This window comes from Pinus tabuliformis, chromosome 9 (assembly GCF_031772625.1).
Source record: "Pinus tabuliformis cultivar Carrire ecotype Pingquan chromosome 9, CPIR1, whole genome shotgun sequence".
NCBI classification, from domain to species: Eukaryota; Viridiplantae; Streptophyta; class Pinopsida; order Pinales; family Pinaceae; genus Pinus; species Pinus tabuliformis.
In genome coordinates, this window is record NC_142307.1 from 1849592187 (window position 1) to 1849615711 (window position 23525).

The 23525-nt window shown below is 38.1% G+C and overlaps 1 protein-coding gene across 1 annotated transcript in view; it reads right to left on the reverse strand.

Annotated features, from left to right (window-relative positions):
- The window catches only part of LOC149156230 (transcription factor LHW-like), a 103016-nt gene extending 79773 nt beyond the window's left edge, over nucleotides 1-23243 (reverse strand). The window contains exons 1-4 of the mRNA XM_089444683.1: nucleotides 23124-23243; nucleotides 22678-22786; nucleotides 22076-22111; nucleotides 21880-21939 (exon numbers count right to left, since the gene is read on the reverse strand). Coding sequence (XP_089300809.1) covers nucleotides 21880-21939; nucleotides 22076-22111; nucleotides 22678-22764 — 183 coding nt within the window. The 5' untranslated portion in view covers nucleotides 22765-22786; nucleotides 23124-23243. The remainder of the gene's footprint in view (nucleotides 1-21879; nucleotides 21940-22075; nucleotides 22112-22677; nucleotides 22787-23123) is intronic.
- Nucleotides 23244-23525: the final 282 nt, after the last annotated feature.

Below are 23525 nucleotides of genomic sequence, written 5' to 3' on the forward strand. Positions count from 1 at the left end.
ATCCTTGGACGGAGCCATTTTTGAACAGAACTGGTTCTCGAAATCATAAATCACATTTTATCCTAATTTATTTTTTCCTCCGTTTAAATCCAATCTACTTTTATGATACACTGATGAACTGTGTCTCTTCTAGATTTTAATCAGGACATGTCTATGGTAAATTTTACGGCTAAAGGTCAAACTAATATGGAAACAAAACAACCCTTCTTTTTATGGATTTAATCCATATCCAAGTAATATATTCGGAATATAGATATATATGACCTCCCTTAAATGTAATAGTCAGATTGAGGTATGACAGGTATGTTACCGATGTACATTGTAAACGAGACATCTAGCATTTTCATTTTGTGGATGTTATTAGGTAAATAAACTTTAGATGTCTTACCTTAGGAGCTAATAACCATACACTTCTGCATTATTCATATTAGGATAGAATACCCTGCATTAGGACAAGGAGGTCGCAAGACCACCCTCCTTGACCTCGGTACCAGTAAGATCCGCCTAGCGGGTAAAAATAGCAAAACTATACCCGTTTATGAATGTGAAGTTGCAAAAGAAAATTGTGTGTTAAAATTCGGTTATCCACCTCAAAAATTTTTACGGAATTTTATTATGTGTGTTCAGGAACCATTACAATGGTAAGGACGTATGAGCGACGACGACGTGATCAGGCAGCATCACCACCATTAATGCCGCCACCGTCGCCATCATCATCCCCATCACCATCGTCACCGCCAAGACCATCATCAGCATCAATCGCCCCAGCGCCAAAGTTGACTGTGATAATGAACTCTTTGGAAGCCTTATTGGAAACATTAAAAGAATCAACTAAGGCTAAAACCAAAGAGGAATTTCAGCATGTAACCACCAGTTCAGCGGAACTAAAGAATTTTGAGTCCAGAGGGTCGAGAGAAGACATTTCTCGGGAGCTTCAGAAAATTAGACTCCCAGAATTCTCAGGAGGTCGAGCAGGTGAACGCGCTGAAGCATGGTTAGAAGGAATGAACAGATGCTTTAGGTTAAGAGAATATTCTTCTGCTGCAAAAACAAAAATTGCCGTGTTTCAATTAAAGGAAAGTGCCTTGATTTGGTGGGGAAATCTGGAAAAGCAGCTGCACCTTACATCGGATAATGTCCCTTGGGAACTATTTGAGGAAAGGTTCCGCGCAAAGTATTTACCTCCATACTTTCAACAACAGCAAGCCAGAGCCTTTCATACATTAATTCAGGGAAATAAAACGGTGGAAGAGTACGAGATAAGGTTTATGGAACTTGTAAAATACATTCAGTACTTAGATTCTGATGAACGTCAAGCTGAACGCTTCATATTTGGGTTAAATCCTCGCATCAGAGCCTTGGTAAGCATGTGGAAACCATCATTAGTAGCTGAGGCAGTCGAATGTGGCCGTTATGCAGAAGAGCGCCTTGGAATCAAAAAAGATATGGGGCCAGCAGGGTCTTTACAATCAGGATTTCCAGGGAAGGCTCCCCGGAACTTCTTCAGAGGAGGTAGCTCGAGGCCACCTTACGGTAACAGGTTTACCCCAAGAAATATAGGGACAAGAGCTCCCATGGCAGTAAACTCTATAGCCGCGGAATCATCAAACACCAGACCATGGGCATCGCAAGGGACTGCCGGTAGAGGAAGAAGTGCGAGAGGAATCAACATGAGAGGACGAAGCTCGTTCTCTAGAAATTCACACCTTGATTCAAGAGGATCAACGCAGCTCAATTGTTGGGGATGTGGGGGACCGCATTTTCAGCATGATTGCCCAGAAGCTTCATCAAATATATTGCATAGGACTGGAAAGGGGCCGATATCAACCAGTCGAGGTAATCATAGAATTCATGCAGTGGTCAACCATGACTAGGCAGCCCATCAATCCACTGTAGTGGAATCTTCAGGTATTATCAACGGTATAAAACTCAAAATTTTATTTGATACAGGTGCCACAGATAGTTTCATTTCGTCATATGCATTAAACAAATGTGGGTTGGCAGCTCGTAGACAAAATGATTTCCACCAAGTGGAAATGGCCTCAAGAGAACTCCAAACCGTGGGCTTAAGTGTGGATCAATGCAAAATTGACCTAGGGGTCTGTTCGACTAAACTGAAAGTTTATGTCACAGCCTTAGGAACGTATGATCTTATCATAGGTATGGATTGGCTAGAAGCTCACCAAGCTTGGGTGGACTGTTATGGGAAAAGGATTCTGGGCATAAATGATGAGGGAGAAGTAATCCAAATTCAAGGAATCAAGAGGGAAGTTTCTTTACGCTACATTTCAGCAATGCAGGTGAAGCGTTGTTGAAGAAAAGGTTGTCAGGCTTATGCAATTCATGAAGTAAGCCAAGAAGAAGGGCCATCCTTAGAACAATATCCGGTGTTAGCCGAATTCCCGGATGTATTTCCAAAGGAACTACCTGGATTACCCCCGGTAAAAGAATTGGATCTCAATATTGAATTAAAACCAGGTACCCAACCGATCTCTAAAACGCCTTATAGAATGACAGCTCCAGAACTTCAGGAATTGCAAATACAATTGAAGGAACTACTCGATATAGGGCATATTCGGCCCAGTACATCACCTTGGGGCGCTCCTGTAATTTTTGTGAAGAAGAAAGATGGATTCTTAAGATTATGCATAGATTATCGAGACTTGAATCGAGCTACAGTAAAGAATCAATACCCTATGCCTCGGATCGATGATCTTTTCGATCAAATGAAAGGAGCTGCTGTCTTTTCAAAAATTGATCTTCGATCCGGATATCACCAGCTAAGGATTTCCGAAAATGATATTTCTAAGACTGCATTCCGAACACGTTTTGGACATTATGAATTTACGGTGGTGCCATTTCGGTTAACAAATGCGCCAGCCGTATTCATGAATCTTATCAACAGTGTCTTCCGTGAATACCTTGACCAATTTGTGCAAGTCTTTCTAGATGATATTCTCATCTATTCCAAAAATGAGAAAGAGCATGAAGATCATTTGCGAATAGTATTGTCCTGCCTTAGAGAACGTCAGTTATATGGAAAACTATCCAAGTGTTCCTTCTTTCAAGAAAAGATTCATTATTTGGGTCACATCATATCAGGTGAAGGGATTTCAGTAGATCCTGAGAAGGCAAAAGCGATCATGAAATGGCCAATACCGAAAAATGCACATGAGATACGAAGCTTTATGGGTTTAGCCGGTTATTACCGAAGATTTGTGGAGGGATTCTCCAAAATCGCAAAGCCAATTACAACCCTTCAGCGTAAAGGTGTTAAGTATGAATGGACCGAGGAATGTAATAAAGCATTCTCTGAACTCAAAAGACTACTCACTAGTGCACCAATCCTAAGAGTCCCTGATATGGGCAAAGACTTTACGGTATGTACTGATGCATCCAAGCAAGGGCTGGGTGCAGTGTTGATGCAGGATAGGGGAGTGATAGCATATGCGTCCAGAAAGTTAAAACCTCATGAAGAGCTCTATGCTACTCACGATTTAGAATTAGCCGCTGTAGTGCTAGCTTTAAAGATTTGGAGACACTATCTAGTGGGACGAAGTTTTACACTTAAAAGCGACCATCAAAGTCTACAATATTTGTTCACCCAAAGAGACTTAAATGCCAGGCAAAGGCGATGGAGTGAATTCCTAAGTGAATATGACTTCGGAATATCATACATTAAGGGAAAAGAAAATGTAGTAGCCGATGCCTTAAGCAGGAGACCTCGGATATTTTCTCTCATACCCATTAAAGTGGACTTAAGACAACGAGTACTGGATCATCTTATAAAAGACAGCTGGTATTTAAAAGTGAGAGCAAGTCTTGAGGGTAAAAGGGCAAAAGAATCTAAATTTGAGGGATATGAATTAGAAAACGATGGAATCTTACGATTCCATGGAAGGATGTATATTCCTGATGATAAAAATCTTCGAGATACCATCCTTGGGGAAGCCCACAGAGCAGTATATTGTGCTCACCCTGGAGTAGGGAAAATGTATGCGGACACCAAGAAACTCTTCTTTTGGTCAGGTATGAAACGGGATATCACTCAATTTGTTGCAAAATGTTTGGAATGTCAGCAAGTAAAGGCAGATCATTGTCACCCAGCGGGCCTCTTACAACCCCACGACATTCGTATGTCTAAATGAGAGACCATTTCTATGGATTTTATCACTGGACTACCTCTTACTTCTCAAAGACATAATGCCATTCTGGTAGTGGTGGATAAATTAACAAAAAGCGCCCATTTCATTCCGGTAAGAGATACTTATGATGTTGCTGACGTAGCTCGAGTATTCATAAATGAAATTATCATATTTCATGGAGTACCTAAGAAGATTATATCCGATAGGGATTCGCGATTCACTTCCAGATTCTGGACTTGCATGCAAACAGCCTTAGGTACTCAGCTAAATTTAAGCACTGCTTACCATCCTGAGACTGATGGGCAAACTGAAAGAGTAAATCAAGTACTTGAAGACATGTTGCGAATGTATGTGATGGATCAGCAATCACACTGGGAAAAGTATTTACCCTTAGTCGAATTCGCATACAACAACAGTTACCACAGTTCGATTGGGATGCCTCCATTTGAAGCTTTATATGGCAGACCTTGCAGAACACCGTTAAGTTGAGACAGGTTAGAAGATCGAGTGATAATAGAACCAGAATTAATCCATGAAATGGAAGCGCAGGTAAGACAAATTAGACAACGATTAAAGGAAGCACAGGATAGACAAAAGAGTTATGTTGATGCTCACCGAATTGATAGGAGGTATGAAGTAGGGGATCAGGTCTTCATCCGCATCAAACCAAATAAAAGTACTATTCGATTCGGAAAAGGGACAAAGTTGTCACCCCGATTTATTGGACCGTTTAAATTCGTGGAAAGAGTTGGACCTGTTGCCTATCGTTTTGCCCTGCCACCTCACCTGCATAGAATTCATAATGTATTTCATGTTTCTGTATTAAGGCATTATATAGCTGATCTATCTCATAACCTTCAATGGAAGGAATTGCAGGTATCGGACGAGGGAGTCATAACGGTCGAATCGTTACGTATACTGGAACGTAGAGTTCGACAGCTGAGGAACCGCCTGGTGGACCAAGTTAAGGTCCAATGGAACAAGTATAGCCCTGGATCAACAACTTGGGAAAATACAGAGGATATATGTCAGAGATACCCTAATTTATGTCCATTTTGAAGAACTTTACACTATGTTTAGTATATATTTACTTCACTACAATCAGAGACTCAGAAACATTTTGAATGATTATGGATAAACATGAAATTTTGTGGCATAATATATGTTTAATTCCTGCTGGTACATGGATACCAAAACAATATATGTGGTTCATTTTACTAAATTATAGTTGTTGAAGTAAAGTTAAGACAGTTGAATAAATTTTCTTCTGATAGAAATTAAGATATTATAGATCTGATTTATTTATTTATGTCAATATGATCAATGTGATAGAAATCAGGAAGTGAATACATTCTAGATGAACGTCAAAAGACATGCGTGGAATATAGCAAAATATGTTGTACTATAATATCATAGATGAATTCATAAGGGAATAATATGTGAGTTATTATGAATATGCTGATGCACATTTTACGAATGCATGGATAAGCGTCTGATTGCAGGTAATAGACAGTTACCAGGATGACCACGTGATGACAGAACCTCAGAACAATTAAAGCTCCAAGTGATTCTATGATAGGGTATTAACCCTAAATTCTACTAGGAGGGGTGGAGGTGTTGCCCACCGTTTATCCTTCGAACCCTGGAGTCATGGGAGGATTGTGCGGATCACGCTCCCCTAGACATGTGATGATGACTGCCGAATGCCTACTGGGAATCAGGTCGGTATAGCCGACGCTGTCACCTTAGAGTTTATGAATGGTCAGGTCAGTAAAACTGACGCCATGGCATACTCCGGTAGAGGACGGATAGGATGGGAGCAGAAGAGATTAGGAAGGATAGGATGATTTTAGAATAGCTTGGGGACCTGGATAGAAAAAGTCATGTCCATTAAAACCTTAAACCTAAAACTCTAACTTCGGGACGAAGTTTTCAGAAGGGGGAGTGTATGTAACGGCCCATCTAAACTAATCCACTATATAAAGTTTTAAACTTTATAATAAAACAGATATGATGAACTTTAAATAATAAATATGATTAAGTTTTATAAATATAAATTTAAACTTTATAAAATATATAAATTAAACTTTATAAAATATATAAATTAAACTTTATAAAACTAAACTATATAATAAAAATAAAGAAAATCAAAAGAAGCACCCTTATACAAAGGGGACGCTTAAAACCAGCTGGTTATTTATAACAGAGCGCATATGACAGCAGGAAAATATCTGAGAGCCGTAAATGCGTGGAAGGCGTGTCGAGACGAGGGAAGGCGGTGGCTGCAGGTAGGAGGGCGGTCACCGCCAGGCCCGCAGATAAAAACCAGAGGTCTGAACCGAGAGAGGCGTAACAACGGAGTTAGAAACCAGGAGGAGGAAATTCAACAGTGAGAGAGGTCTGCCATTGGAAGAGCTTTAATCTGTCTGAGGTTCTGGGCACGGGGGACAGTGGGCTTCTGTGAGAAGCTTGCTGGATTGAGCAACCAGTCTCTGCTCAGTCAGGCTGGGTGGAATTGGTCTCCCTGGGTAATTGGAGCAAAACAGCAGCAGCATCATCAACTTCACAGGATCAGATAGCAGTTCAGGTAAGTGCAAATCAAATTTTTTTCAAGTTTATGATTACTACATTATTTATTATGTTCTACGATAAATATCGAAGTCAATACTACTGCAACCTTCACTTAAATAAAAATAATATGCCGAAAAAAGAAAGTAAACAGGAAAAGATACAACACAAATGACAGTTACTTTTGGACAAAAAGTCCCCAAAAAAACCCAATGCAGGAAAAAACCGGTGCAGCAGATCTGAGGGTTGTTATTATTATGCAGTAGTAATTTATGAATACAATCTTTGGATGCCTTGCTAGCTATCTAGTACAAAGAATATCACTCAGCAGAAGAAATTAGTGAGATTACCTCACTCTACACTGCAAGTCTCAATTGATCTGACAGTAGAACCAACGAGTCCTCAACTACCTATGCGCTGGCCTTACGCAGTCAATGCGTGGGCCTGCATCATTGCCTTTGAGGCACTGCGTCACCTCTCTACTGGATTGATTTTCACTTAGGAGCTTCGACTTCAACCCTCCTGGCTCAAATCGTTAAACCCCCAACAAAATCTTGGACTTCTGCTTGGAAGGCATTGCGCTGCTCTGTGTGAGCCCTTCTTGACTCTACGTCACCCTCACTAGGCACTGCGTTGCCTCCTCTGTGTCACCCTCACTGGGCACTGCGCTACCTCCTCAACGTCACCCTCTGCCTCTCTATTGTATATTCTTAGCTCCGGAGATGATTCTCCAACCAAAACTATATCTGCCCCTCTCTGCGTGATCACCACGAAATCACCGCGCTGCTTTCTAGCTTAGCATTTCGATCTGACTGATCAACTCTCTGTGTGTATTCCAAATGACCCTCAAGCCTCCTTCTTGTTGACATTCAACGGCCCAGATTAGAAGCTAATGGCTAAGATCATTTCTGCTTCATCCTCGTCTTCTTCTAGAAGTTATACCCACAGTTAGATTAATACCCATTAATTATTTTAATTTCCTAAGTTTAGACTTGAGTCCTGTTGACCACTACCGGTCAACTACCTATGCAGTACACCCCCTTTTCTTTGCAAAAAGGGGCAGCACTTGATCGACGTGTCCGTGCCAGCCTGCAATTATCAGCAACTTGATCGTTTAAATTGTAAACCCAGTCTGCATGTATGAATTGTAAATAATCTTAGCAGATATGAGTCATTTATGTAAATTGCCTAGGTGGACCTAACCTTCTAATGATAATCTACGTCCCGGAAGGTTTTTCGTCTCACCGATCTATGATCGGCAGAGTTTTCCTTCAGCCTGACCCCAAAGCCGGGATGCATTTTGTTATTAGAACTTTAGGAGAATCCTAGTGTGTTAATCTGCTAGATTATAGTTGTGTCGCAGAACTGGGTGGTTTTTCAGGGTCTATGATAAAGGGGTTTTCCCCCTTAGGATGTAAATTGTAAAAGTCATGATGTAATGTGTCTTGAGGGTTGGAAAATGTTTTAAATCCCCTCATGAGTCCTAAGTCCTAGATGATGTTTCCAAAGGCTTAGTTCGATGATCCATTTAAGAAAATAAGTAAAATAATAAAATAAATAAAAATTAAAAAAAATTAAAAAATGAAATAAATAAAAAAATTATAAAATAAAGCAAAAAACCTAAATAATAAAATAATAATATTTTGAGTGAATGCATGCAAAATATTATTTTTAATAATAAGTTAACAATTTCGACGGATGAGATTAAGAGATGTCTTGATCCTCATCGACGGTCGAGATCATTTCGACATGGATCACTCGAACTAGCCGTTGGGATCATTTCCTTTAAATAGGGTGCTAGGGGTCATTTCAGATAATTGGATTTGTGAGTTTGGTACTGAAGAAGCTCTCTTGTAATCTGTTTTCTGGTTAATAAAAGAAGACTTTGGGGTCCAAATCTAGCTGGTGTTACTCTCTGGAAATGCTGTGAGATTGTTTAATTTTCTGCATATTTTATTTTCAGCCATTAATAATAGCTTATTGTAGAGTATTGTGAGCACAGGTATCTTGTTCACTTGCTAGGGTTTGAGTGTTGTTAGGGTTTCTGAAGTAATGGCAGGTATCTCCATTACTTTTTGAGATCTAGCAGCATTTTTGCCCTCTTTACTGATGGTTGAAGTGAGCTGTGCAGGAAAACTCTTACTGAAGAAGATTGTCGGGCGTTAGGGGAAGTTCTCGGCTGAACCAGCCAACTCCCGCAAGCATTTTTTGCTGAGCCCAGTTGGATTTGATCCTGGGTCTATCATTCAGTTTATTTTTCTAATTTGCATGAGAGATTTTCTGAAGTTCTTCACAGTGAAAATCTAAAGTTTTTATTCTTTAAAATATTTCTGTGCTTATTGCTGAATCTGGCTGTTAAGGGGCCAAAATCTGTAAATTAGTCAAGTAGATCTAGGTTTCAAGTTTTGCCTTATCCGCAGTCTTCACTAGGGTTTAGGGTTTTTTAGTTTAGTTTCTGGCATATATTATTTTAGGCTTTCTTTTCTTTTTGCAGGATACAGGTGCAAGTTTTGAAAAATATCTCAGGATTTCCATGATGCAAATTTGAAGCAGGTTGTCCACACGCAGCTCCAGCTCTCCCCGTGCCTCCTTATTGCACTCATTTCACTGTTTGCCCTTCATGTTATCCGCTGCAAGCTTTTCAAGCTGCAAAGCCATAATCAAATCACCACGGCCAGAAAATCCATGATTTTATTTTTGCCCACTGCCATCGTGCATGCAATCCTTTCACAGCCGCTGCTATACGGGCTCCCTCATTTCATCATACAAGTGAGCTACGCATCTGCGTCCTTGTCTTTGCAACCTTATTTACAAACCTGTGTCCACCCTCCACCAGTTTTTTTTTGTTGCCTATCCGCTGCTCAGCCAGCAAATCCAAGCCAAATTGAAACACTCAGTTCTGAGCCAGCTTGCAGTGAAGGCACATTACACTGCTTGCCCATATTGCTGTCCTGCCATCATCTCAAGCTCCGCCTGCTAGCTGTGTCCTCCAGTGTCTAGTTCTACAGATTCCCATTCTCGATACGGGCCAAATTTCAGTCTCAGATCATCAAGCCAGTCATTGAAACTTGCAATATTACGATTCATTTAAGCCGCCGACAGTGATTTACGAGTTCTGGTGAGGTGATTCGCATCAAGCGCAAGGGAAAGGGTATCTATTGACGTCTGCGAAACGCCTTTCACCTCCATCGAAAACTGTCGGCCCAGGCAATTTATTCAGTATCTGCAAAAATTTCGATTCAAAGCCACCATCCTCGCCAGTCCCACCGTCAAAGTGCAATCCGTGAATAACAAAAAAGAAAATCGAGTTTTATTCTGCGTGAATGAGTTCTCAATGGAACGTATATCCTGCGTGGAAATAACCAGAAAATCTCAGGTCGAAATCTATCCACACGCAGAGCAGGGTTTTGTAACATGCGTGAGGTTTCTCCCTGCGTGTGCTCGATCTTTTCGGGCCAAGTGATTTATGAGTTTTGACAGATGATTCGCATCAGGCGCCAGTTTAATCTTCACATGAAACAGTTCATTCATTCAGCGGATGCCAGAAGTCCGTGAGGCAAAACGAGCTACGGGGGCAACCTTGATAACGCATTGAGACATTTCATCGGGCCAGGTAAACGTATTGTGCAGGTGAGCTATGATCTCTTTTCCGTTTGCGAAGCAGGTAAATCGAATTGGTGTGTTGTGGTCATTCTGCGTGGTTACGTAGGTTTAGTTTAGGGTTCAAATATAGTTTCGTTTTTTTTTTAAATTCGATTTCATTTAGTTTTGTTTTATAAATTTGTTTTTTGTTTCTTTTAAAATATATATGAAAATAAAAAATAAAAAATAAATGCGATTTTGCTTTTTTCATTTTTGACTTAGGTTTAGATTTAGATTTTAGATTTTTTTAATTTTGACTTTAGCTATAGTCTTAACGTTTTCATAGTTTTAACTTATATTTAGAACAGACTTTAAGTTTAAAGTTTTATAATTTTTAGATTTTTAATTTTCATTTTTATAATATGAAAAATAAAAAATTGAAAAAAGATTTATTTATAAAAAAAAAAATTAGGTTTTATTTTTATATAGTTAAGTTTTAGATTAGTTAATTTTAATTTAGATTTTTTGGAAATTTTTGCCAAATCCAGTTGTTCTCGGGGAATTATCATGTTATATCTTTTATGCTGAGATTTAAATTTTCAAGTCTGGATATGAACGTGATATCTGGTTAATGATTCATAATTCCGTGGTTGTTTAAAAGCCTTTATCTCTTCAAAAAAAAATTTACTGGATATCGTTATTGAGCTTTAATCGTTGAATCATTATAAGAGCATTGTGGTTTTACTGGATATCTTGCATTTTTCGATTTATTTGATGATAAATGATTGGTGTTCATGGTTTATATTTCTACAACATCTAGCAAGTAATCGTTTAAACATCAATCTCATAAGGCACTGGTCATTTAACTTCACAAAGTCATTTTTAGTGCTTCGTGTCTCCCAGCCAACTGGTCGACAGTTGGTCTTCATCACCTCATAGGGTCTACCCCCCTTAGCCGCGGGAGACAGGCTTAAACGGAGGGATCGGGGATCAGGGTGACAGCCCCCGGTCTGAGCGTTGTCGTGTCAATCTGCGCGACAACATTTTTTGGCGCCGTTGCCGGGGAAATTGTTTTCTCGGCGTTTCAACGACAATCATCCTTCTCATTTCTTATCTTTTCATCTGGCCCGGCAACGCCAACATTTTTTGGCGCCGTTGCCGGGGACAGAGTTTTTCTGTTCCTGGAGTTTCATCGACATTCATTTTCTCATCTTTCTCATCTCTCATTTTGAGCTGGCAGATTCAACCTTTGGGGTTATCATTTGGATCTTTTATTGCCTTATTTTTCGCCATATCAGTAGCATCTCTTCGTTTTGTTTCTTGTTTGGGTGGCGACTCCATTTTCTCATTTTTCCCAGACAAGAAGCTTTCCTCATATCTGCTTGTGGTTACTTTTTGGATCCTAGAATCAGATTCATTGTTCAAGTGGCGACTCCACTTCTTTCATCTCTTGACTTTCTTGAGCAGAGATCTATTTCTATCATCCATCTGATCCCTTATTATTCATCATGGATTATTCATTTAAACCATGTCATTTTACTGACCGTCGCCATGATTTTCCGGAGGAGGCCATTTCTAAATTACCTATTTTTTCGGGTGGTGATTCAATCGCTGTTAGAAGGCATCTAGGCTTGTTTACTCTCATAATGATCATATATTGTAGACCCCCTCAGTTTAATCATGAAGATATCAAAATGCGTCTTTTTGTCTTTTCTTTAGAGCGTGATGTCTTGAATTGGTTTAATAATTTTCCTAAGGATTCTTTCACTTCTTTACAAGACATCGTCAATGCTTTTAAAGATAGATATGACAATCCAAACAGCTTGCCTTCTACCCCTAAAATTGTGCAACAGAATGAAGGTAATTTGATAAAAGGTCCAGCTGTCGATGAAAGATTCCAAGACGATTCTTCATATCAGAATGTGTCGTCCACCTGTACTATTTCAGATCGAGTCCATGATAGTGGAAAAGCAGGGACAAATGACAATGAAAAGGAAGATCAAAGGCAAATTATACAAGAACTAATGCTGCTAGTAAAAAATATGGAGATTAATCAAACTAATTACGTCAATGATGTGAGAACTTTATGCACCCACCTGGAAAAACGTAATAGGGAGATGGAGATTATGCAAAATCAGCATGCTAAAGAAATTGAGGTCATAAAGACTAATCATGACACAGAAATTAGTTTCATGCAAAGCAAAATGTCAAACTTAGAGGAAAATATGACGACCATGAAAGCTGATCATGATAGGGAAATTAATTCTATGCAAAACAAGTTATTAACTATGGATGAAGAAATGACTATCATGACGTTCAATCATAATAATCAGTTGGCCACCATGCAAGCAAATCATAAAGAAGAAATAAACTCTATGCAGCATTGCTTGATAGACATAAAGGAAAAGAACGATAAAGTAATAAAAGATATGGAAGAAAACCATGCCAGGCAAATCAGTGCTATAAAGGTTGAACACTCTAGTCAGATGGATGCCATTAAAATACAGGTTCAAAAGTTTCAACAATGGTAAGAGGATAAGAGAAACCAGGGAACATCAACAGATCAGGAGCCTTCTCATTTGTCGCAACAAGTTCCATCCTATTATGAGGAGGTCATTGGTTCGATTGAAAGATGGTTAATTGAAGGTGATCCAGATAGACTAAAAAATGATAAAGATCAGATGCAGGATAAAGAAAGACATGTCACGCATATCTTACATACTTCATCTGATAGCTTTGAAACAGAAAGTTGCATGTCATCAGTAATACAACCTGCTACAAAGAAAAAGCGCAAGAGAAAGAAAATAAGAAGAAGATTTGATGCATCAGACGGCCGCGAGCAGCTTGATTTTCGGATAGGAAAAAGTCCTACCATATGCAGAATTGGACATGGCACATCCGACAAGCAGCCGACAGATTTGCCTGAAAGCAGGCAAATGCTCAATATACACTATATTGAACACATCTGATGCCATGGGGCATCCTTTGTATTGTATTTCTAACCCTACTCCTTGTTTTTCCGCATTTTCATTTCTGTTTGAGGATTAGATTTACTTTTCTAGATTAGTTAATAAATGAAGAGCTTATATCTTTCCTGTGCTTAATGTTATATGATGATTTTTGGACGGACGCTACTTATATTTTATTGTGTATTGCGTAGATGCAGATTCTGGATTCTCACATTCCTACAGTGCAGCAACGTGTCCCCAAGTAGAGCCAGACGTTGACCACTACCGGTCAACTACCTATGCAGTACACCCCCTTTTCTTTGCAAAAAGGGGCAGCACTTGATCGACGTGTCCGTGCCAGCCTGCAGTCATCAGCAACTTGATCGTTTAAATTGTAAACCCAGTCTGCATGTATGAATTGTAAATAATCTTAGCAGATATGAGTCGTTTATGTAAATTGCCTAGGTGGACCTAACCTTCTAATGATAATCTACGTCCCGGAAGGTTTTTCGTCTCACCGATCTATGATCGGCAGAGTTTTCCTTCAGCCTGACCCCAAAGCCGGGATGCATTTTGTTATTAGAACTTTAGGAGAATCCTAGTGTGTTAATCTGCTAGATTATAGTTGTGTCGCAGAACTGGGTGGTTTTTCAGGGTCTATGATAAAGGGGTTTTCCCCCTTAGGATGTAAATTGTAAAAGTCATGATGTAATGTGTCTTGAGGGTTGGAAAATGTTTTAAATCCCCTCATGAGTCCTAAGTCCTAGGTCCTAGGTGATGTTTCCAAAGGCTTAGTTCGATGATCCATTTAAAAAAATAAATAAAATAAATAAAAATTTAAAAAAATTTAAAAAATTTAAAAAATGAAATAAATAAAAAAATAATAAAAAATTATAAAATAAAGCAAAAACCCAAAATAATAAAATAATAATATTTTGAGTGAATGCATGCAAAATATTATTTTTAATAATAAGTTAACAATTTCGACGGATGAGATTAAGAGATGTCTTGATCCTCATCGACGGTCGAGATCATTTCAACATGGATCACTCGAACTAACCGTTGGGATCATTTCCTTTAAATAGGGTGCTAGGGGTCATTTCAGATAATTGGATCTGTGAGTCTGGTACTGAAGAAGCTCTCTTGTAATCTGTTTTCTAGTTAATAAAAGAAGACTTTGGGGTCCAAATCTAGCTGGTGTTACTCTTTGGAAATGTTGTGAGATTGTTTAATTTTCTGCATATTTTATTTTCAGCCATTAATAATAGCTTATTGTAGAGTATTGTGAGCACAGGTATCTTGTTCACTTGCTAGGGTTTGAGTGTTGTTAGGGTTTCTGAAGTAATGGCAGGTATCTCCATTACTTTTTGAGATCTAGCAGCATTTTTGCCCTCTTTACTGATGGTTGAAGTGAGCTGTGCAGGAAAACTCTTACTGAAGAAGATTGTCGGGCGTTAGGGGAAGTTCTCGGCTGAACCAGCCAACTCCCGCAAGCATTTTTTGCTGAGCCCAGTTGGATTTGATCCTGGGTCTATCATTCAGTTTATTTTTCTAATTTGCATGAGAGATTTTCTGAAGTTCTTCACAGTGAAAATCTGAAGTTTTTATTCTTTAAAATATTTCTGTGCTTATTGCTGAATCTGGCTGTTAAGGGGCCAAAATCTGTAAATTAGTCAAGTAGATCTAGGTTTCAAGTTTTGCCTTATCCGCAGTCTTCACTAGGGTTTAGGGTTTTTTAGTTTAGTTTCTGGCATATATTATTTTAGGCTTTCTTTTCTTTTTGCAGGATACAGGTGCAAGTTTTGAAAAATATCTCAGGATTTCCATGATGCAAATCTGAAGCAGGTTGTCCACACGCAGCTCCAGCTCTCCCCGTGCCTCCTTATTGCACTCATTTCACTGTTTGCCCTTCATGTTATCTGCTGCAAGCTTTTCAAGCTGCAAAGCCATAATCAAATCACCACGGCCAGAAAATCCATGATTTTATTTCTGCCCACTGCCATCGTGCATGCAATCCTTTCATAGCCGCTGCTATACGGGCTCCCTCATTTCATCATACAAGTGAGCTACGCATCTGCGTCCTTGTCTTTGCAACCTTATTTACAAACCTGTGTCCACCCTCCACCAGTTTTTTTTTGTTGCCTATCCGCTGCTCAGCCAGCAAATCCAAGCCAAATTGAAACACTCAGTTCTGAGCCAGCTTGCAGTGAAGGCACATTGCACTGCTTGCCCATATTGTTGTCCTGCCATCATCTCAAGCTCCGCCTGCTAGCTGCGTCCTCCAGTGTCCAGTTCTACGGATTCCCATTCTCGATACGAGCCATATTTCAGTCTCAGATCATCAAGCCAGTCATTGAAACTTGCAATATTACGATTCATTCAAGCCGCTGACAGTGATTTACGAGTTCTGGTGAGGTGATTCGCATCAAGAGCAAGGGAAAGGGTATCTATTGACGTCTGCGAAACGCCTTTCACCTCCATCGAAAACTGTCGGCCCAGGCAATTTATTCAGTATCTGCAAAAATTTCGATTCAAAGCCACCATCCTCGCCAGTCTCACCGTCAAAGTGCAATCCGTGAATAACAAAAAAGAAAATCGAGTTTTATTCTGCGTGAATGAGTTCTCAATGAACGTATATCCTGCGTGGAAATAACCAGAAAATCTCAGGTCGAAATCTATCCACACGCAGAGCAGGGTTTCTAACACGCGTGAGGTTTCTCCCTGCGTGTGCTCGATCTTTTCGGGCCAAGTGATTTACGAGTTCTGACAGATGATTCGCATCAAGCGCCAGTTTAATCTTCACATGAAACAGTTCATTCATTCAGCGGATGCCAGAAGTCCGTGAGGCAAAACGAGCTACGGGGGCAACCTTGATAACGCATTGAGACATTTCATCGGGCCAGGTAAACGTATTGTGCAGGTGAGCTATGATCTCTTTTCCATTTGCGAAGCAGGTAAATCGAATTGGTGTGTTGTGGTCATTCTGCGTGGTTACGTAGGTTTAGTTTAGGGTTCAAATATAGTTTCGTTTTTTTTTTAAATTCGATTTCATTTAGTTTTGTTTTATAAATTTGTTTTTTGTTTCTTTTAAAATATATATGAAAATAAAAAATAAAAAATAAATGCGATTTTGCTTTTTTCATTTTTGACTTAGGTTTAGATTTAGATTTTATATTTTTTTAATTTTGACTTTAGCTATAGTCTTAACGTTTTCATAGTTTTAACTTATATTTAGAATATACTTTAAGTTTAAAGTTTTATAATTTTTAGATTTTTCATTTTTATAATATGAAAAATAAAAAATTGAAAAAAGATTTATTTATAAAAAAAAAAAATTAGGTTTTATTTTTATATAGTTAAGTTTTAGATTAGTTAATTTTAGTTTAGATTTTTTGGAAATTTTTGCCAGATCTAGTTGTTCTCGGGGAATTATCATGTTATATCTTTTATGCTAAGATTTAAATTTTCAAGTCTGGATATGAACGTGATATCTGGTTAATGATTCATAATTCCGTGGTTGTTTAAAAGCCTTTATCTCTTCAAAAAAAAATTGTTGGATATCATTATTGAGCTTTAATCGCTGAATCATTATAAGAGCATTGTGGTTTTACTGGATATCTTGCATTTTTCGATTTATTTGATGATAAATGATTGGTGTTCATGGTTTATATTTCTACAACATCTAGCAAGTAATCGTTTAAACATCAATCTCACAAGGCACTGGTCATTTAACTTCACAAAGTCATTTTTAGTGCTTCGTGTCTCCCAGCCAACTGGTCAACAGTTGGTCTTCATCACCTCATAGGGTCTACCCCCCTTAGCCGCGGGAGACAGGCTTAAACAGAGGGATCGGGGATCAGGGTGACAGCCCCCGGTCTGAGCGTTGTCGTGTCAATCTGCGCGACAACAAGTCCCATTAAAAATAATTATTTATTTTAATAACACTGTCTCTGGGTGGAATTTCCCAAAACGCCTTCCGGGTTCTTTGGAATGCATGTACCCAAGTCTCCCTGCAGACTTTGAGACTTAGAGCACATCTGATGCTACCAGAAATCAACAAGGCTTCGATAAGGGCTCCTATTTTGAACATACACAACAGTGTTCGCAACTTCTCCCCATAAAACTTTGGTAGAACTTAATCATAAATCATGGTACGAGTGGCTTTCATAATAGTTTGATTCTATCTTAAGGCAACTCTATTTTGTTGTGGATTATATGGAACGGCTGACTCCCTCTTAATACCTACCTCTCTACAAAATTCATTGAATTCATTAGATTCATACTCAGTTCCATTATCAATTCTTAATGTCTTGATCTTCTTTCCTATATGATTCTCCACCAAGGCTTTGAAAGAACAGAACCATCTAAATAATTCATCCTTCTTCTTTAGGAAATAAATCCAAGTCATGTAGGAGAAGTCATCCACAAATATCACATAGCATAAGTATCCTCCCAATGAAGTCACAGACAAAGGACCAGCCATATCAAAATGGACCAATTGAAGAATATCAGTGGGTTTGCTCTCACTAGAAGGGAATGGTCCCTTTGTATGTTTCCTAGCTACACATCCTTGACAAACTCCTTCATGATTCATATGAAACTCGGGCATCCTTGTGACCATCTTCCCAACACTGGGTAAGGCTTTGGAATGTAAGTGAGCAAATCTTCGGTGCCATAGCTCACATTGAATAGAGGTATCATTTGCCAAAGCTCCAGAAAGACTTCCACCAACTCGATAAAGACCATCAACCCTAAACCCAAGAGTAAAAGCATTTTTAAAGTTCCTATGCCATGCATGTACCTTACCATCAATGAAAGCTACTTTGAAGCCTTTGTCTTCCATTCCAGAAATAGACACCAAATTTTTCTTTAAATCGTGCACATACAAAACTTGCTAAAGATGTATGCTTTGACCGCAGTTCAAGTGAAGAGTAACAGTTCTAATCCCTTTCACGAGGTGGGTGGCATTATCTCCAAGAATAATATTCAGATTAGTTTTTCACTCAACTAAATTTGAGAGAACCTTCTTATATCCAGTGAAGTGCCTTGAGGCTCCACTATCAATTAACCAATGATCCAAGGTGTACGGAGGGGGGGAGTAGATAAAGTAGAAATAAGATAATACTCATCTTGTTTTTCAACAACATTATTTTCATCAAACCTGGCATTTCTTGTCCTCTTGGGAGGTCGATTATTTCATTCTCGAGCAGCAAGAGCATTCCTTTTTCCCTTCTTGTTAGATTTGTTGTTCCTTTGACTATTGTTGTTTTACCTATCTTATTAAATCTATGAATCCAATTCATGTTATAAATGAATGCTTATTAAATAGTTTGGTCCTATATAGTTTATGTTATAATGGAATGATTATAGTTTGCCCCCTTTTAGTTAGTTATTAATTAAGTACTCCCCCCTCCCTATTATTTAGGTATCAAATGACAAATAGTTTGCTCCACCATAGTTATGACTAGCACAATCACACTAGTAAATGTTGTTGTATATACCAATAGGCATCATTTTCTCCCTTTTAAAATGCCATTTTCCATTTGTTATTTGATGCCATTTTCCATTTGTTATTTTACCATGATGTCAATTGTTATTTGATAATTTGCATGGTAATTCCATTATTGTATAAAGTAAATATGAAAAGGTAAAAATGGATTTAGAGATGCAAGGTAATTAATATTTGAATATGCCAACATCTTTCATTTATGACCATAAGATAAAGATGTCGATCAAAAGAAAGATTGATCTGACAACATTCAATAGGGGAACACCTATTAGTGTAATTATTAAATAATTCGGGTTGAACTAATATCAAATATATTAATTATTTCATATATGTATTAAATCTTACAAATATCGTTAAGTTATATAATTATAAAATTTATAATTTTTTAAATTTTTATATAAATTGAGTTTTAAAAATTGTAGAAAATTGTATTTGTATTGTTTGTAATTGTCATTTCCCTGCTTAAAGTATTAAATATTACAAATATATGTAATTTATATATTATAAAATTTAAAATTTTTGAAATTTTTATATAAATTTATTTTTAAAAATTGTAAAAAAACATAAATAATGTTTGTAATTGTCATTTCCCTGCCTTACCCAGATCCTGGCTTTGCAAAAAACTAGCGGATCCGTATCCAGATCCAAATCCTAGTAACTTAGAAAATTAGCAAGGCAAAAAGAAACTTGCTAATTTCACGTGGCAGCAGAGACTTAAATGTGAGCATTGCAAGAACAATGGCCATAACAAGCATCATTGCTGGGAATTGCACCCCATTTGTTTGGTATGGATCTTCAACCAAGGATATTAATGATATGGTATAACACAGTGCTGATAATGTCCCTCGGTTTTATGATATGGTGTGGCACACCACTAATATTGTCCCTCAGTTAAACAAAAGTCAGCGTTTAAGGATGTTATGGCACACTGGTTGAGGAAGAGTCAATTCACTTGGCAATCACCCTCTTCTTTTAAGCACAAAGTTGGAGGCCTACATCTGCACCAATAAGGGTTGGTTATCTAGAGTAGGCTCCATAAAGTAGGCGTGACAAAGGCTGTTTGTGCTTGTGTGGCAAGGAAGAAACAGATGTGCATGTGTTTTGGGGACGTCAGGTTGCAAAAGAGTTCTACACGTGGTTTCAAGCTGAATTTCACTTCTTTATTGCCCCACTTTCATGCAAAGGTACTCATCTACATCGCACTTGGATGATTCAGAGCAACTGCAAAAATCTTCAATGTTGTTGATTTCTATTGGCTCACTGCAGAAGCATCATTGTAAATTTTCATGTGTTTTGGAGGTCTCAGGTTGCAAAAGAGTTCTAGATGTGGTTTCAAGCTGAATTTCACTTCTTTATTTCCCCTCTCTCATGGAAAGGTCCTCGTCTACGTGGTACTTGGATGATTCACAGAAGCTGCAAAAATCCCTGTGGCATTCAATGTCATTGAATTCTGTCAGCTTATTGCAGAAGCATCATTGTAAATTTTATTCTTAGCAGGGCCCCTCTTACTCTAGCCTAGGGGATTTAAGGATCCTTAAGAAAGAGTTATCTCTGCTTGTGAGAGTCAAACTGATTGTTTTTCATTGTGATGTTGACTCCCTTTCTACTGGTGTGCAGGCTCAGCTTTTTAGGACGGGATTTTTCCCGGGCCCCTGTTATCCCTATAATATAACTTTTATGTCCCATGATATACTGTTTTGATCTCTAAGTAATATATGCAGCATTTCAAGAAAACAAACATTAACCGAAGGGAGGGAGTAACAAAAGATTGAAAACTATCAGTGAACTCTTCATACAAAGTTTTCTTTGCCAAGACTCAAGAGGGGTAAGTAATAATTGCAGAAGTACCAAGGAGAATTATCAGGTTCAAGCAAAGCATAAGGAACCCTGACGAGAAGAGAAATCAGATAAGAAAAGCAAAACCAATAAATAGCAGTTGGAGATAGTGGATGTACATTGCAGATTGTTCAAAGTGCATATCAGACCTCAAATACTACCTCTCCTCCTTCAAAGCTCAGATGTAGGAGGAGCGGACAAGAAAAATCTATATAGAAATTTGAATAAGAATATGAACGTAAGACTTGAGAAATACATCAGGCCAATATACCGTAGCAAGAAAAGCAAATGGTTTCACAACTCCAAGTACCTCATGAACTTATTTGGACCACAGTTACCATGGTTCATGGGTGCAACTGCAGTAACTGTTACAGGAATGGTATTTTAGGCAAGTCAGGAGGAAAATGTTGGGAATCACAATCTCAGGTACAGCAACTTTAGGAAACCAGGCTTGAAGCCCGCAGTCTGGATGTGAGAATCGAGGTGACAATGGAAAAGACTGAACGAAGATTGGAATGATAAACTTTTCTAATTTTATAATTCAGGCTCCATAGGAAAAGTGAGGGCCATTTCTTTCAAATGTACATCGTACAACCACCTAAGAAGGCAATATAAGGAAGTTTCAAACACTGATTGAAGGATTTTATGATCTAATTTACCTTTTTGGAAAAACAATAGTAATCAAGCTAGAGTACTCCTTGCCACAAGAAAGTGATGGGGAAGAAGATGCAACACACGCATAAATCTGGAGTGCATTATACTTGATAAGCGTTTTTGGGTTTACACTGTGTTACGTGCGATTTCTTATGAATTTTCTACCTGCCAAAATTTGCCGTAGGCTATCTGTTAGACTTTTTGGAGGGTTTTCCGGCACCTATTCTGATCAAAATTGCTCAGAATCCAGCAGGAATTTGCTGGAATCACAAGTTTGAGTTGTGAACTCTCCACAATTCGAGTGCCTCAGGGGTTTTTCAACACCATGAATTCATATATGCTGTCAAAAACCCAGTTTAAACAGCAAAAATGGAAGAAAAAAAAATCAACAATCCCTACCAAAAACTCCAAAAAGTCTCATAGTTAGACAACACCACAAAAAATTTGTAAATCTAATCTTTCTGGTTGCTCTAGAGTTTTTGCTCTGATTGACGTCAATAAAACAATATTATTTAGCTATATCATACTGTAAGGCAAAGACAGTTCAAGTTACAAAGTTGGAATATTAAAGCCATGCAAGAAAATCAGGGAAATATATATGTAAGCGAACGAAAGATTTACACATGCTACATCTTACCAAATGTGTGGAACCAAGTTGGACCACTCCATGGGGAACTACAGCTACAACAGCGATTGTCTGCACGATGCCAAAAGTTGCAAGAATAATCCATTTTTTAATATAATAGATCGATAATAAATCCATTCACCGACTCTCCAACATTTACAGAGGAGGAGGGAAAACGTCACCCAACCATAGAAGTTTTCAAACAGACCTTGATCCCAGCTGCAAATTGATTCTGCCATCCAGCCTGTGATTTTTATGAACTGATAATTAGACAATGATCAATAAGTTACTAACATAAAAGCACTAGTTTGCATCTATAGATAATGCGTACTCTAATAATCTCAAGTAGAATTATTTTCACTCCATTTACTTATCAACTAGAGTGCAAGAGTAATGGAATCCGTGTAAAGCTTCATGCAATTCAATATAGCATCGCCCAAGCAAAAAGAAAAAATAAAAATTATATGTATAGACACATATACAAGTTAAATCAGAAGTAAATTAGGAAAGTAACATATCATAAAATGAAGTCAACGTCTGCATCATTACAAGGTGAAACAAAACTAGTATAACTGCGTATCCCTACAAAGTGAGATTCTACTTCAGGCACACGTGCCAACCATGGGTACCCAAACACAATCTGTATATGTATGATCTAAATTAAATAATCTTAAGCATTCATAAGAAAGAGACTATAGCATGACTGTTCACTACACTTTGGGAAATGGTATAATACCTACCCAAATCATCAAAGTCTGAAAAGATAACAATATTGCCCAGATGCACGTGAGCTTGCATTGATTTTCTTACCTCGAGCATCGACTGGCGATTAACTGTGCCAATGGTATTTGTTATACTAGTGAAGTCTTCTCCATATATCCATTTATGCTTCCCCATAAATGCCACATGTCCAATAATTCTGTCCAACAATTCGACGCCCAGCCATATTAATAGAAAGCCTGATAACACCGTAAAGCTCAAACTTGTATGGCTACAGCCAAGTTGTATACACGTAAATTAATACTGTCCCCAGACATGGGCAGTCTAAGTCCTAATTTGTGAAGAATGATAAAAACACCTTACAAAAATTTAATCTAAAAGTAACATTTTGAAAGCTCTAGATATGAAAACGCTTGGAATAACCATGAAAAACATATTCAGGTGGGCAAACAAAGAACAAGAGTAAAGGGTTTTCACCGAAGCACAAGAAATAGAATCGATCATGCTAAGCTCTATAAAATGAATATCATAACTACCATTGTAATCGCCAGACACTTGTTTTATTCTGTGCAGTTTTCTTCTGAACAAACTAAATTCACAAATCCGATGATGGTTTTGGCATTTGTACATGTACAGCCCGAAAAGTAATTTCCCGTCACCCACATGCATATTTTATTATACTTTTGCGAAGATTCAAAAGGAACAGTACCATGAAAAATTGAAAATGGATAGACTTCGAACTTGTAATAATATCTTCGAATAGCACAGATGTATGGTTCTTAGAGACTAACATAAACTCATAAAAAATCGAGATCGGAAATTTTGGGACTGTATTTCCAATCTAGATCATACTAAAATATAGTTAAGTATCTTAGTAAATAACATAGATGTAATGTTCTCCGAGGCCACAGACAACAGTATAAATGGTCCACTGTAAC